General features: G+C 39.0%; 1 protein-coding gene and 1 long non-coding RNA gene across 2 annotated transcripts in view; one reads left to right on the top strand and one right to left on the bottom strand.

The window, feature by feature from the left end:
• LOC117955567 overlaps positions 1-11731 on the top strand; it is a 17032-nt gene extending 5301 nt beyond the window's left edge. Inside the window, exon 3 of the long non-coding RNA XR_004659084.1 lies at positions 11721-11731. This is a non-coding gene — a long non-coding RNA (uncharacterized LOC117955567). The remainder of the gene's footprint in view (positions 1-11720) is intronic.
• The window catches only part of LOC117955566 (F-BAR and double SH3 domains protein 2-like), a 28109-nt gene extending 11315 nt beyond the window's left edge, over positions 1-16794 (bottom strand). The window contains exons 1-9 of the mRNA XM_034890140.1: positions 16573-16794; positions 13367-13464; positions 9971-10016; positions 3784-3860; positions 2511-2655; positions 1939-2072; positions 1031-1085; positions 814-942; positions 596-718 (exon numbers count right to left, since the gene is read on the bottom strand). Coding sequence (XP_034746031.1) covers positions 596-718; positions 814-942; positions 1031-1085; positions 1939-2072; positions 2511-2655; positions 3784-3860; positions 9971-10016; positions 13367-13464; positions 16573-16593 — 828 coding nt within the window. The 5' untranslated portion in view covers positions 16594-16794. The remainder of the gene's footprint in view (positions 1-595; positions 719-813; positions 943-1030; positions 1086-1938; positions 2073-2510; positions 2656-3783; positions 3861-9970; positions 10017-13366; positions 13465-16572) is intronic.

Below are 16794 nucleotides of genomic sequence, written 5' to 3'. Positions count from 1 at the left end.
AATTGAGGCAGTTCTGAAGGCAAAAGGGGGTCCAACCCGTTACTAGCATGGGGTACCTAATAAAGTGGCCGGTGAGAGCAGATCTACAGTGTGAGCATTTCACTGACTAAAAACACACATTTGCTAAACTCCAACAAACAAATCTGTTACAGAATGTTCTCTCTCAACTATCGTTTTTTTATTATCAGCAAAGAGAAGTGTATAGAAAAATTTCAGTTAGCAGCTTACCATTTTAAGCCGGCACAGAATGTCAGTTTTGCTGGTCAATATCAGCTGTCAATAATTAACGTTAATTCTGCATGTAACTGTGTTTTCTTTACCTGGTTTTACAAGCTGCATTACAGTAAAATTGTGTACATTTCTGAACTTACCAGACTGTTCTAGCTGTTCTATTATTTACCTTCACCCACTACGTCATTAAATACTTTCTGGATAATATTTATCAAAAAACTCATTTTGTAAATAACATTTGTTAAAGCACTAATAATCAACCATACAATATCGTCACAATATCAACATCGACAGATACCCAATATTAAAAGGGATTTGGATATTAAAATAATGTGCTGGTTGTCCACTCGGTTTGAAGACTTACCCCATTGGAGCAGTTTAAAAGCTGGTTGAAGGTGTTGTGGACAGCCTGGTAAGTTTCCAGCTCAGTCTGACACAGCGAGACCAGGTATTCTTTTACCTGCTCGTAGATTTTTCCATCCAAGACCTGGAGACAAATACACGCTTTAAAGATCACAGGAAATGTCTATCTCCCACCACTGACCCCCCCCCCCACCACCTATTCAGAGATAACATCCTTACCTTAATGCAGTCCATGAGGTCTGTGTCATAGTAGCGCTGCTGGTGAGCGTTGGCCGCTGCTAACATTAGAAGGTAGTCGTTTCTGGCATGCGTGGCTTTGGAGTTGCACTCGCTCCTCTTGGCTTTCAGCTGGAAGGTAAAAAATGTTCATGCCTGCTGACACCACAATGTCTCAAAATTTAGAGCAGTTTTTTTTGGAATACAAAAGATCTTTTACCTTTACACTCGCCCTTTGAAGACTGGATCTGGACTGGAAGAGACTTAGCTTGGACCTGAACAGAAGAAAAGACATTGTTTGACTTCATAACTATATAAGTGAACATATGAGCAGTAGTGTAAGGTTCTTTTGTAGTGGTGGTTTGCATAGGAGCGGCATATGGTTCATTTTCAAGTTTATTCTTAGATGTAACCACGTCAGGAAAGAATGGACACATTCTACAACAAGAGGCCTCTTTGGTTTTTTAAATTAAGTTAAATATGACTGTGACACTCTACTTTGTGTGGGTAAATAGTGGTTGTAGTATAGCCGCATTTCTCTTTCCGAGCCCGGCCTGCTTCAGACAGTTAAAATCTTCTTTTGTTTTTTCCCGACGTTGGGTACCGTTGGGTTCCGACGGGCTCGGTTCGGGTATCTATCCACTAGTGCCAACACAAATGCTTAGCCTTTCAGACAGCTAAACTTCACCAAGGTGTGCCTCAGCTCTATAATAAATTATCCTGATGGGCAGAAAAATGTCTGCAATGTGGTCAGACAAAGTGCCAGCTGTTCACATTGTGCCAAGACAAAGTAGAAAAAAGAATTTTCCCTCAAGCCTGAATGTTTGTTGAGCTGAGAACTATTTTATTTTCATTATTTATTTTCACATATAATTAGCTCTAGTTGTTTAATTATTTGCTCTTAGGCACTTTCAGTGACTGAAATATCAATACCAGGCAGAAAGAATAAGCGTCAATTGATTGGTGCTTTTTTGGGAATTATTTCTACATGCAGTATTTTTGTAAATAACTTTTAATTGAAATGTGGTATTTAACAGGCAGCAGGGATATTTTCCACTTAATTCCTTTGCTTATAAACCAGTAACTAACATCACTATAATCTACCAAAGACAATAATTTGGTTCATACTTGGCATCGAGCTCTGCCTTCTCTCGGACAGCCTGTGCCATCGTCTCAGCCTCCTGGTACTTCTTCCTGCTCTTGGTCAGCTCCTTCACTGACTCCTGCAGCTCAGCTTGAACCACCGTCAGCTGTTCAATACACTGAGGATGATCGGTTGGGAGACACACAAAGAAAAAAACTTTACATTTATGCAAATTATTATTTCGGCAATATATTGCCTGAACAATATGCAAATTATTGTATGAGTAATGTCATAATAGAATGTATTCAGAAACTAAAATGGCATCTCTTAAAAAGGTAAGTGTGAACAAGAGCAGCATTGTAGGCTGCTGGCGGAGCAACAATACCAGCAGAAAGAGTTACATTTCTGCACAAGTCGATGCAGACTCAGACATGATGATCAGGAAACAGACTTTACCTCCAGACGCTCAGTGCTCCACCACATCACTGAGTGATCAATACTGGGCTGATAGCAGTCATTAATGATTGCTGATTATTTATTGCACTGTTAATCAGTATTACACTGGTTGTTTACATGAAGTTTAATTATTCTGAAGAGGACAAAGAACATGTATAACCTTCCTCAGCTGTTGCTCCTTTTGCAGTCTGCCCATCTTGGCTGGATCGGCGACTTGGACTTTGTAGTTATCACAGGCGCTGATTCTGGACTGGGTGACCTGGACCGTACCCTCCAAATAGGCCCTCCATACACAATACATGTTCCTAAAACCAAACATAAACAAAAATTCTAATGGGTTACTTCACACCCTCAAGAATCGTTTTGTTTTGATGTACTTTATTGTAACCAAATTATTATTCTTTTGGAGTTGGGCTGCACGATTAATCAAAATAAGATCAGAATCTCCATTCAGGCTGTGTTTATATAGCACAGAGGTCCACTGCAGCAAAACAAATGCTTCTAAATTCGTTCAAAGCCACGTCAACAAATCACAAGTGTGCATTACTTGTGAAAAACTGCACATGAAGAGAGGGGGGCATTGTTGATTAATCTGCCAATTATTTTCTCAATCTTTTAGTCATTGTGTCTAAAAAATAGTTAATAATGTTTTAATTCCCCATAATATTTAATTAATATAATGTATAACAAAGAAAAATCAAATCTTCACATTTAAGAAAAAGCTATTTTTTTTAAAATAAATTAATTAATAAAAATGACGCCTATGCAATTTAAAAAATAGTTGCTAGAGAGAATAGATGCAACTCATCAAAAAAGCAACAAACTGTTGCAGCTCTACCAATGTGTGTAAGAGACAGAGTAACACAGAGTAAAATGTGGTGAAAGCCCAGTGATTGTGAAGATGATGTATGGTTGAGCTGAACTCTGGAATCAAACCTGATCATTAATTGGTTTGATCATTAATTACTTCATCATGAACAGCCTGAGTCCACAGACTGATGATCCTTGAGGTTCACACGGGACTGAAGCAGGCTCTTACATTCTGGAGTTTAAAGGTGGAAAAATGGTTTGCATATAATTGGATCAAACATTGTGAACACAGTCAATGTTAATAACTGGACAAGGCCTTGATGTTTTCAGAACAGGCAACATCTGGCTAAATGTGAGCAGTGTTAGTTACCGTAATGTTGTTTATACTGTCTGCATGAAGACAATATGGACTGCAATACAACATTTTCTATCCCTAAAAAGTGTGGGAGAAAATTGTGATTCAATTCTGGATGTAGTTTTCTACCACAATTTAATTAGCGTTATAGAGCACCATAATACTTTGATTTGACTGAGATGCTATGTAGTGTATGTCCAAGAAAAGATTACATATCCAAGAGGACACGCCAGATCAAATCATTTACCTACAGTGGAAAAGTTGTTACCTGTGGTCTGTTTGTTCTTCTGTCTGACTGTCCGGCCATTCCCTCTTTAGATACTGATTTGCCAACTTCTGGAGAGCCTGGAAAAGAAAAAAACAAGGATGGGGATGACCAATCAGATCTTGTCCTATATACCACCAGGCCGCAAGCGCATGCAGAAAAAGGATGAAAAGACCTCTTCCCTCCAAATATAAAAAGTCAGTAAAATGTAACAACTTTTCTGAGATACACTATGCTATTTTAAAATCCATTCTCATTAAAAAGTACTTTCAGATTTCAATGTGATTCAACGCATAGACTCGTTCAACTGTTAGCCAGAGTTTAGAGGTTGGCCTCACTTTCTGATTTCTAAGACGATGTGGGCCCAATTTTCAGAAGAAGAATTTAATGTATTACCACAACATTCACCCCTGGAGAGAGAGCGAGAAAGAGACAGCGGGGCGGAAGAAAAGGTGGAAGGCAATGCAAATAAACAGTTTTTGTTTTTCGTCAAATGATATTGCATGACGATAACGCCAGTCAGCATTTTGACAGTGGTGCAGCACTAACTGACAGAATGCTTTAGGAGGGACCGTTTTAAAATAGACAATAATGTGAAGCTCTCCTTTAAAATGGCTATAACGTACACACTATGCACTCACTATTAATATGCAATTTCATAAAACTATTCAATTATCTTTATAAAAAAAAAGAAAGAAAAAAAAGACTCTTTGGGAAACAAACTGAACACAGGTCAGAATGTTAAGGATAAATAGTGCCAGGACATGGAGCCTGGGTAAAATAAATAAAAATCGTGCCGGGACAAATTAAGTACTATATGGGTACATTCAATTATATCACTTGTGTTTCAAGATGCAAGCTGGCTTTCTACTTTGCACATGCTTCATTGTGGATTTGCTTTTTGCTCACTAAAATGATTTGTGCTTTATCTGTCCCTCTACTGTCCCCTGTGAAAAGACCAGCCCTGTCATGCAGTCCTAAGACAGGCTAGATTCGGCTCTGAACTTGTTGGTCTTGGTGCCAAATCTTCAAAAGCCGCTACAAACCCGGCCATTGTGGGATCCAGATAGACACTGAGCTAGCTTAGCAGACACGCCTGAATAGTGTGATGGAAACAAGGGAAGAGGAGGAGGAGAAGGAGAAGGGGATGTTAGGATGAGGCAGAGGAAGAGCCACACAGAGGAGGACATTTTATCACAACTGTGTGGTTTGAATAGCAATTGGCTAATGGCTTAAGCAGCTTGCAGGTGTAAGAGACCCAGAATAGGCGCATAAAGAGAAGAGATTGGGGGGTGGGCGAAAAACAACCACTTTGTCCCCTTTGGGGTGTAACCAAAGGGGACGAAGTGGTCGAAGTCGAAGTTGATTCAACCATTGGCAGCGGGTGTCCAATTGATCACATAACTAGCAGGCAACACAACACAGACACACAGAACATCTTTCAAACTGAGACACGCAATGTAGACATTTTCTTCATTTTAGGCCTAGAAGTAACCAGTTAATCTAATCATTGTTTTGTCTAAAATGTATGAAAATTGGAGAAAATGCACATATAAATGCAACCTTCAGATTGCTTGTTTTTTTCAACACATAGCTTTAATACCAAACATATTTATTATTATTTACTGAATTGACTATTCATTTTCTGTTGAACTACCTTTGACCTGCATTTACCATGGACTAAAGGGGTTTTAGATTTTATGAAATTAGTCTGATGAAACTATAGGTAATTACACTAAAATAAATAATACAAATACAGCCAGCTTTGATATTGACTGAGGATGGGAAGGCAGAACTGTGTTGCATTGCTCAGTTCTGGTATAACTTGGGCATGCATATCCAATAAAACACACATGTCGAGGGTTACAAAAACTTGCCTGCAGGCTGATCTTGACCGGCTAGATACAAACATGTCCCAGTTTGACTATTCTTTTTTTTGACATTCGTACTGCATTTATAAATAATAAATTTATTATTGTTAAATAATCTCAACATGGTTAAATATGTGTAATGTGCGTTTTCCTGCCCCTAAAAATGTTACAACCCAGCATAGGCTTGCAGCTGATAACTACATTCGTCTGCCAGACACATGCTCACAGTTTCCAATGGACTGTTTAGCAAATCAGGAATTAGTCCAGGAGGAAGTGTGCCACAAAAAAATGAGCCTGAAGCTCTTTTTGCTGCTCCGGTTCAACGGATGGTAATAGTTACACATATTACTTCTACTGGATCAATGAAATAATCATTTTTACAGTCAATTTTAACTATCTAGTCTTCTATTTGTCTATCCTACAGAAACAATGTCAATCTTTTATGTAAGGTGACATGATATCATAGCCCCATCCTGGCCAAGCAATATAAATAATGTAACATAAACAAGGTTTCAGAGATTTTTTAACCGCAGGAGTCAGACACATTGCTTCCCCTTTTAGCTTCTCTTGAATGGAGAAAAAGTGCTTTGCAATCTACATTCATTTTAGAGTTTGACTATTGTAATCAATTTAAGGTGCATCTTCACCACCGCGTTAACTCACACATAACATTTTAATGAGCCTTTCTGCCATTCCAGAACGAGCGTTTCTTTTATGCTCACACTGTACGGAGCAATTGAGCAGCGACGACATGGTGCTCACACTGAACGTTAGCACAGAGACGCTGGTTGATAGTTCCGATAAAGTTTATTTCAAAAGAGATGACTGTGCAGCCAACAATGTTGACAAAAAGAGAGAAAGGCAATATTACATTATAATAATTGCTATTATAAACAGACATTAAGAAGAAAAAAAGACAAATTTGAAGCTGCATATGGCTGGAAAATGCAAACAATCTTTTCTGAAGTGACGTTCAGTTTCAACTAAGACTACAATTTTAGCAACAACATGTAAAATACTACTACTAGGGCTGAACGATATTGTGTTTTAGCATCGACATTGCAATGTGGCCCCGCTAGTCGGCCACAACCGGAAATTTAGAGGAAGCAACATGCCTTCACTGTCATTGACGTTAGCCTTGATTGATTGTTATATAAATACAATGGTGTCATGCTAGTCAACCAGCGTATTTCCCTCTCCAAAATCACTTCAGAAGAGTAATGTTAGTCACAGGGCTTACTTGCTTTGGTGTTTGTAAAGCATTAAAGATGAACTGAACTGAAAAAATAAATGTTGGTCATGAGAATTACAAATTATTTACACTAAAAATGGTAATAAATAATATTAAAAATAATCGATGTAGCTTTTTTTAAGCAACACAAAAATTGCGTTTGTTAGTATTAGAACGCTGACAATGTTGATGACGTCACTGGCATGGTAGGACCTGCGAAGGTATATAGGCAACGGCTGCAGGATATTATATACACACAAAAATTAGTAATTTTAATGGCACTGCTTACGCATTTAAGCCTGCGAGGGACATGCCTGTAGTGTTTGACTACCACCACATGGAGGACGATCAGTTACAGGCTCCACCTTTAGTACAGGATCGTTTGGGGGGGGGAGTGACAGTTTGTGGGGGCAGCTTACTGTCATGCACTCTCCTTTATTGTATTTATTGTATCAAGCACATTATGCACTTTAGGAAATAGACTGCTTATATATCGTGTGCATTTCGAAAAAATAGAAAACATGGTTAAGGACCTGTTCGTTTACGAAAATAGAGGCAGATAAATGGAAAATGTAATTGTATGCATTAATCCAATGGGGTCGCTTGTTAGACGCACGTAGGAGAGTTACCCCAGTTTGACCATAGATGCAGGTAGGAGTCACGAGTTTTGCCGTTTACTTTAGGCAGGTGCGGAGTTGTCATATTTGTACTATTGAACTAGAAGCTGTTTCTGCATAAAAAATGTGCGCTGAGACGGTGAACATCAGCTAGCATCAGGGTGAGTAGAGAGGGATGTTGGATTCTGTGGTTTAGCTGAGACGGCGAACATCAGCTAGCTTTAGGGTGAGCAGAGAGGGACGTTGGATTCTGTGGTTTAGTTAGTGGCTAGTAAACGCATTATTATCGATCTGTGATATCGTCAGAGTCTTGGTTTATATACACAGTCTGTGGTCAGAGTGATAGCTTGTGGAGTTTGTCATAGGAGTGCTTCCAACCTATTTAGTTGCTAGTCCTTAACCTAGGTCGGATCGTTTGGTATCTAGCTTGGTATTGTGTCTCAATTTCAAGTGCCCAAGTGTGTCAGTCAGTTTTGTTGAACGCTACAAAACGGATACGTTGGGCTTTATTTTTGTAAGTGAATAGGTTCATGTTTTGTGTATGTGACAACAACATTACATCCAGCCCTCTGCCGAGTAGACTTGATAGTATACTGACAATAGTTAACCATAGCTCCCTCTCTGTCCTCTGCTTGCCGCGAGCGTTTCAGCGCCCTGTCTGCGGCAGATATGATTGGTGGTGGTACTTGCCGTTGGTCTATCGGCCTACCCTGTACTGGAGCCTGTAGGCCTCAGGTTTTAGTCTGTTGGACTTAACCCTCACCAGTGACTCCGACTCTTTGTTCCTATGGCTGTGCTGCTAGTGCTAGTTAGCTCACCATGCCAGTGACGTAGTAGTTGTGGAATTCCAACATGGTGGCGCCCGTGTAACAAAAACAACACTTTCAACTTACCCTTTTAACAAATTCACCTGTTTTAATAAGTGTACTAAGGAAAAGAAATAAAATACATCTGTTATATCACCATTATTCAAATTCCAGTTCAGTTCATCTTTAAAGTTTAATGGTTCCCATTAGAAAAGGTATAGATGCACTCCCCTACAAAATCACCGCAGTAGTTAGATTTAGTAGAATGATTTATTTTTTTCAAATATAGCAATTTCTGTTATCTTTTATAACTTTTGTTGTTTTATAGTCTTTTTTTATTATCTTTTTCAGAATTCGGAACTGCAAACAAAATCTATGACATGCCAGAAATTCAACCAATCATCTGAAAGCCTTTGATAAGGCAGTTAGTCAGCCGCTGTGACCTCAAACAGCAACTGATCTCACAGAAATTTGGAAAAATCGAAAATTAGGCCAACTCAGGGCTGAAATTGGGCTTAATGTCTATAGTGTAAACTGAGCAGTTGATTTGATAAATACAACACTGCTTTTCGGTTTTTGTGCAGCGAGCAATGACCGGTTTGAGTGAATTGAGGGAAGTCTTTTTTAACCTTTGCTTGTTCAGGGAAGGTTCACTGAGAGGAAGCCTAACTTTTGCAGGAACGCCCTGATCACATAGTTACACATTCATACCTGGAAGCTGCCCAGTACAACCACAAACTTATCTGCTGGCCACTGAGCAGGTCCACTGGAGCCATTTGGGTTAGGGCCTTGCTCAAGGGCACCTCAGTGGTGGGGAGGGACATGCGCTGTTCTTTCACTTTCCCTACCCAGATTTATCCTAATTTGAACCAATGACCTCCCTGTCATAACCTCAAATCTGTAACCTTTAGACCAACACTGCCACACAAATCTGATTTAAGGGCGGAGTGACATAAAGCAAAGCGGCCTGGAGGGAAGGAACAACTCCGTAAGGAAGGAGCATAACTTCTTACCGCTCCACTCTGCTCACATGCTCTGATACCAGCCAATTCAAATTTTTCTAAACACAGCCCTAGTGCTTTGTGTCTCTGGACTTTTTCAAAGTTGTAAAATAAAGTAGATATGCGCTCCATCACATTTGCATGAAACCTGGATCAGTCTGTTTGACTCAATTAAGACAGGCCTTTCACAACATGTGAAATAGACATGTAAGTTGTAAGGTGGCTGGTTGGATAACTACAGACATGCCCCCTTCTCTTCACAGTGGTGGTGGAGATTCCTCATAGGGCTGCAAAACCCTGAACACAGCCCAGGAGGCAATAAGGGATTTTTCAGAGGGTCAATTGACGTCTATAGGAAGCTGTGGACAAAAACAGAACAGGGAAGAGGAACCGAGCCAGTGGATTACTGCTGGAATTTGTTTCTCTCTTTCTGTTGTTATTTTCTGTGGCTGGTTACCATTCATGAGCTATCTAGCCACACAAGAACAAAGAGCTTTCTTGGGACCACATCCTCAACCCCGACTTGTCATATGGTGTCTTTGGAGGACAGTCTTGTAAAAACTAACTGTATTTTTAGCAACACAAATGACAAGGCAGGGCAGCGGTGATGTTAACGAGCATCAATAGCACCGTGAGAGACAACAAGAAGTTAAGATTTACTCACCTGGGCGTAGTCCCTCTCTACAGCTGCCCTCTTTTGGCTAAAAGTCCTAAAGAGAAGAAATCAAATGAAGTGAAGTATTAAATTGCAATAACACATAAGACAATAATATTTCTAACACAATAAATACAAACAGTTTAATACGGTCACATTTTTTATTCAAGTGGTTCACATACTGTCATCAATCAAGGACTTAAGGTAAAGGTTGGTTTCTCTATGAAACTTATTCAGTTGATAATTTCAGTCAATTCGTCCTTGATTGAGTTTACTTTTTCCTGCAGCCATTTTTGTGTGTTGGATTTCAACTTTGCTGTACTAAATCCATGAAACGCTTATCAAAGCCAGAGGCTTTAAACTCTGCATCACAGACCGCCCATTTTACACCTATAAACATTTTGCAGGTCAACCATATTATAATGGATACTTAAATTGCATTGGTTTGTTTTATCCATGTAATAATTTTTTCCATACAGTAGATAAGGACCTAGTACAGCCTGGGCTAGTAAATCAAAATTAATTCATTCCCATTTCATCTTTCTACGTAGCCAAACAATCACAGAACAAAATGTTTTGACATCAAAGAAAGAACAGTACTTCGACATGCAGCCAAGGGCCAAAGGTCGGACCCGAACCCACGGCCACTATGTCGAGGAGTAAACCTCTTTATGTGTGCGCCTGCTCTCCCAACTGAGCTAACACAGCTACCGGAATTTGTTTTGTTTTTTAAAACACAGGTTAGGTGGTGAAAGCACCCTTTGTGTTAACGTGTTAAGAGTTTGCATGACAACAATGGCACAAGCATATTACCATGGGTATTTATTCCAGTCAGTTATCCTTCACCTCAAGCCAGTGCCTAAAACCAAACTTCCACATTTATATTTGTAAGCAAAGAAAGTCCAACTGTCTGTCTACTCGGTTTTGATTTTTCTGCCTGCCCCCCCTCCTCCTTCTCCTCTGCTGCCTCCCTCTTCCTGTGATGCTTAACATGGACATTTCTGAAGTTTTCACTTAACTGAAAGTCTTAACTCAGCACTTGCGTGCTTTTAATAGCATCTAAAGAGGTAATTTGTGGAGCAATATTGTAGTTATAAGTCAGATTTATTGAGGACAATGAAGCTGAGGCACTTGCTTTCATTGCCTTTAATAGGATTTCCCTCTGCATGGTCAAATGAAGTTCATGCAAAAGCACTTTTTAATTCTTATAGACCAACGAAGACTGCTGCTCATGTTTGAAATAGCTGAAAATGTTTGGCTGGGTTCACAAGTATACATAAAATAGAATGGGCGGATTAATGCAAGTACATTTTGTTTATATACTGGTATTTGACTGTTCCAGGCTTGATTTTAAATAACTGGAACAAAGCTGACAATAACTTAGTTCAACTCTAACTTAAAACTATACAAAAGTCTAAGAAAAGAGGTCAGTGCCCTGGGAAAAACTTGACTGCTGCAGAATCGTCATTAAGTCATTAAGCATGTCAAGACTCGACTGCGTTGCTCGTCCCTGACTCTAAACAATCTTACTTACTTTCTGGGAGCTTCCCTTTCTTCCTTTAGCCTGCTCCCTTCCTCTTTTCCCTGAATTTCCAAGGCTCACTCTCTTCCACTCCCCCGCCATCCCCCCGCCACACTCACTTCCTCCCATTTTCACCAAACAGAGCTTTTGTTGACAAGCAGATGCAATTTCCAGTTTGCTGAATCATTTCTCGTCAGAGATCACGGAGTGACCCCTGTGAATTCTGTACCAGCCCAGTTTCACATTGTTTCTGTACAGACTAATGTTACTGAGCCTCCCACAGCTAACAATTCAGGGCAGTCAGAACATCTGGCGGCTCTCTATGACCTTAACTTCCAGCTGTTTGGAGGTTCAGAGCTCTGCCACCGACCACAGACAGGAAGTGAGGAGCCAGTAGGCTGTCAACTTAACCCAACACTAAGGCGGAAAACACAACCACAACCTTTGGCTTTTCAATCTTCAAAAAATGCCTACGCATCTGAGCACAGTGCTTAAGATGTCTGCGTATCTCTAAGAGCGGTGTTTAATTGGCCTAATCCTCACATCTTTAACACTATTACCCTTTAATCTTTGGAATTTAAGTTGTGTTTCTTATAAAAAGAGGGTCAAACAATCTCAGGAAACTAGGAAACAGACCAAGATTACATATTTACTTACACTTTAATAAAATCTTTTGTACCGCATCATATTGTAGGAGGATAATACTGTGTGTTTTAATTGGACACATGGATCAACAGGTCTAACTCGTTAACTGTAACTCTAATTAACTGTAATACGATGTTTCAACACACAGGACTAAATTACCAAAATTAGCTTGAATATACACTACCGATCAAAAGTTTGGGGTCACTCACAAATTTCCATTGGACTCCATTATAGACAGAATCCCAGCTGAGATCAGTTGCCTTGTTTTTTTTAACCAGGGCAGCAGTTTCCAGATTAAATTATGTGCTCACATAATTGCAAAAGGTTGTTTAATGTTTTCTTAGTTAGTTTTTTAAAATATCAGATTAGTAAACAAAATGTGCCTTTGGAACATTGGATGAATGGTTGCTGATAATGGGAAATGTAGATATTGCATTAAAGATCAGCCATCCACCCAGATCAGCTGGTATCCTGTCTAGAATGGAGTGTAATGGAAATTTGTAAGTGACACCAAACTTTTGACCGGTAGTGTAAGTACTATTTTTTTTTCTGGAAATAACGTATGAAAAAGGATTATATTCAAGGACTACATTTACATATCCACAACAGCAGATGTTTTCTGAATAGAGAGAGTACCAGTGTAACACTGGCTCTGGCAGAGAGTGATGCATTATGGGATGTTTGCAGCCTTGATGTTGCTAGGCCAGTGAGTTTCTTCAAGTCTGTTTCTAGTGTTAGTTGGCCCTAAAAGTGTTAAGTTTGCTCTCATTAACCCACCGGAGCTTCTGATGGCTCATGTAATACATTTTGCTGACAGTGAAGGAAATAAAGTTACAATGACTAAGAAAACAGTTGTACCTGTTCTGCTTTAACCAACAACCTCGCCACGTCAACTTGGGCCGGAAAGTTGTTAAAAAAATAAGGTGAAGAAATAGGTATCAAGAATTATGAATAAATAAATAGCTACTATTTGTGTTTTTAAGTTACAACAGCCAAAATGAAAAAGAGCTCATGCTCTTCTCTGGTATTCGACATATGGTTGACGTAGCGTTTGAAAAGGTTTTTGCGTTATTGTGTGGCAAACGAAGATCGTGTGCCCCCTTTGTTTTAACAGCGGGCAAAATTATCTGCTCTCAAAAATATCTGTATACGTATAGACAGGGTCCTCTTATAATTATGTATATATAAAAGATACTCTGCAGTCCACCGTGTCTACAGTAAGACCTGGGACTGCTCACCTCAGGTCTTCCAGGAGGTCACACTCCGTCTGATGTTTGATGTGTAATCGGCTCATCTGCTCTGCGTGAGTGTGTTTCAGCTCCTGCGTGACCCGGACCTGCGGGGGGAAGAAAAGACCGTTTGTGAGGGAGAATCTTGGGAGTTATAACTTCTCTTCAGCTCGGACAAAGAGGATTTCTCGACTTTGTGTTTGACAAAATATTTCCCATGAGTATATCAACGACTCAAGAGGCCAGTGTTGATTCAGCTTAACTGGTGTTAGTGAAAATGAGCTCATTATCACGCAGGAGCTCTGGACAGGTGAGAGTTGGTCTCTCTGGGTTTCTAATTGGCCGTTAGAGTGAAGTGCAGTGGCTAGGTCTCAATACTGAGAACTATGAGTTTCTCCATCCTTATTTTCAATTATGAGGCAGGTTAAAGTTCAATAATTGCAATAAAAATGAAAATATAAACATTAATCGCCAATCAATTTGAAGGTTTAATGATTTTCTTTGACACATATGATAGTAAACTCAATATCTATAAGTTTTGGACTTTTGGTTATATAAAACAAGCAATTCAAATGTCACCATTGGCTCTTGTTTTTTTTCTATAAACAAAACAATAGATTTATTATTGAAAGTATAGCGAGCAAATTAATTGATAATGGCTTTGTTATGATTATCATCTAGCCTAAAGGCTGGTGCTATGCTATATTATTGGCATTCAACAAATGGGCTACTCCATTCCTCGATACTTCCTGACTGTCAGTGGAACTCAGTCGCAAGCCCATTTGCTCCTACTGAAGACACAGATCTTTAAAAAGAAACGGTAAACCAGTTAGGCACTGTAGTTTTTAATCAAACATTACTAAAACTGAAGGAAATAGTGCATATGTTGGGAACTACTTTCAGCTACAAATTGATACGCACTAGGTGCTCTAGTGAGTATTTGGGGCAGCAGGACGGTGTATGGGGGATTGAGTCAAAATAGACTACAGTGCGTTAGTTCATGGCAATGAAGGAATGAGTCATCCAGTGCAACAGTGTGGCATAGGAGTCTTTTTTTAAATGTTTTAGTCAAGGGGAAACATGTTCATTACATTGAGAATTAAACAATTAAAATCGGTTAATTAATCAGAACTATTACATTATTAGTAATGTTGATCTGCTGCTAGTTTGAGGACTGTTGGTTGGATAAAACAAGCAATTTGATGACATTGCTTTTTTGATGAATAATACACCAGACAACCTAACTAATCGATTCATTAAGAAAACAATCATCAGTTTAATAAATAATCTTTAGTTGCAGCCATAATTAAGTGAGTGAGTAAACTTTCCAGTGAATACAAAGGATACAGTGAACAGCAGCCACATTGCTGTCTGTTTTAAGTCTGTTTCACAACAAATCCAATGGATCTCTCTGGTGCTGCAGAACCAGACAGCTGACCGTTATTACTGGACGACCAGTTCAGCAGTCCATTATTACTCTCTCTAGACCACTGAAATCACCAGTGTAAAATATGACAACTATTTTGCTGATGAAGTCATCAAGCCATTCTAAAGCAAAAATGGCACATACTTCCTTGTTCAGAGGATTTGGTGCATTTTTCGGTGGATATCTTTGGGTTTTGAACCAAACAAGCAATCAAAAAACGTCATATTTATCTTTAATCTAAAATATGGATTAATGAAAATAATTGTTAGATCTAAAACATGCAGGTGCAAGTACTTAACTATAAAAACATGATGATCAAGCAGAATGTAAAACAAGCTTCTACCTTAATGCTTTTCTTCAAAACACAATTTAAACAGCTTAATGAAACAGGGACTTCACACATTCTCACGTTAAAAGTTCAGTTGTTTTTTTTAAATATATTTTACTTCTTCAGTGGCTGTACAGTAGGAAGATTGACAGAGGCTAAGCATTCTCTAAATTTCAAATCTAGGTAGTGAAAGTGAGCTCCATTCATTATCAAAGTGAGATTCCCTTTCTGAGCTTGTGATTGGCCATGAGATGAATTAGGAAGTGCAGTGACTAGTTCGCATTCCTGATAACTGAGAGGGTTGTCAACAGGAAAACAGTTTTTTTTTCTTCCTTACTTCAATCGTGGTACCGATTAAAACAAAAGAAAATGCGAATATAAAAAAATGGTGGCTGTTACAATCGATCATCAGCTATCAATGTCAGAGAGCTTTAACTTCATACTATCATCAAGAAACTATGAATATAAGTCCACATACAGTATTTCTGCCGTTAAACAAGCAAAACATGCATTTATTTGACTCCAATTACCAACATAGTTGCAAAACGTACTGGGGTACAAATGATCAATGTGCTGTGCTGCTGAGCCATGTTATTGAAATTTGATCCCACATTAAAAAAAAATTGCAGAGAACCAGACTTTGCTGAGATTTGTTTTTACGTATAGCCTACTTCTCGAATTAAAACGCTTAAAAACGCTTCACTCTTATGCTAGGTAGACTATTTGAAATTGAGCAATACATAAGCTACGGGACGGCAACATTGTTCTTCTCTACCAACCTTTCTTGGAAAAGAAAAAAATGCACCAAACTGCTTACAAAAATATGTCAATTTACAGTCCCATAGCTCCAAACGCACTTAAATGACAAAGCATGACATATCTTGACAAGCTTTTCGTAAATCTGGATCCACCAATAAATTCGGCATAGACATAAAAACGCAAACTAAATTTCATTTGAATAAATTCTTAACTTTTGCTTTGCACGCTACTGCCATAATCTTGCTCAACAGTGTGAGCCAAACTTTATATTTACTTGAACTTAAGAGGTGCTTGGCAAATCACTTGTGCGCCAATGAAAGACAACCCTTCGGTAGTCTTATTTCTCAAAATATGTAAAGTTGTTTTCTAAGTTAATATAATGTATGTTTCAATGTATTTTGACCGTCTTTCTCTATTTGAGAGGGAACGGGGCACGTTAACGGGGCTAACGTTATTCTCCCTAAATTGAGGCACATGGGATCTTTTTTACAAGTTTTTCTTCCTTCGTTGCTATTTAAAGAAACAGCATACGCAAATTATACTTACTAGTAAACATTTGCAGAGTTAAAAGGTGCGTTTATCGTGTAAGCCAGCCGCCCAGCAACAAAGCGTACATTTTCAACCATTAAATATGCACCACTTCGTCGAGAACGTTTCCAGACAACTAACGTTAGCTTCAGCAGCTAAAACGGGAAAACTCACCTTTCTTGGTGGGGGTTGCATCCTTATTACTTGACATAAAAAAACTATACAAAAGAAAGTTTGTCTGTGAAAAGTTTGTGCAAATGTTTCGAACAAATATTAACGGAAGAAGAGTATTTTAGCCTGGGTCAAACGGCCATGGCGAGTCGGTAAGTTGAGTCCCGTTGAAAACACTGTGGCCCCAAGGAACAGAAAACACAAGCGTCAAACTCGTGGTCAAGC

This window comes from Etheostoma cragini, chromosome 13 (genome assembly GCF_013103735.1).
Source record: "Etheostoma cragini isolate CJK2018 chromosome 13, CSU_Ecrag_1.0, whole genome shotgun sequence".
NCBI classification, from domain to species: Eukaryota; Metazoa; Chordata; class Actinopteri; order Perciformes; family Percidae; genus Etheostoma; species Etheostoma cragini.
The sequence above is the reverse complement of the archived record's forward strand: the minus strand, read 5'-3'. Positions and strand labels throughout refer to the sequence as shown.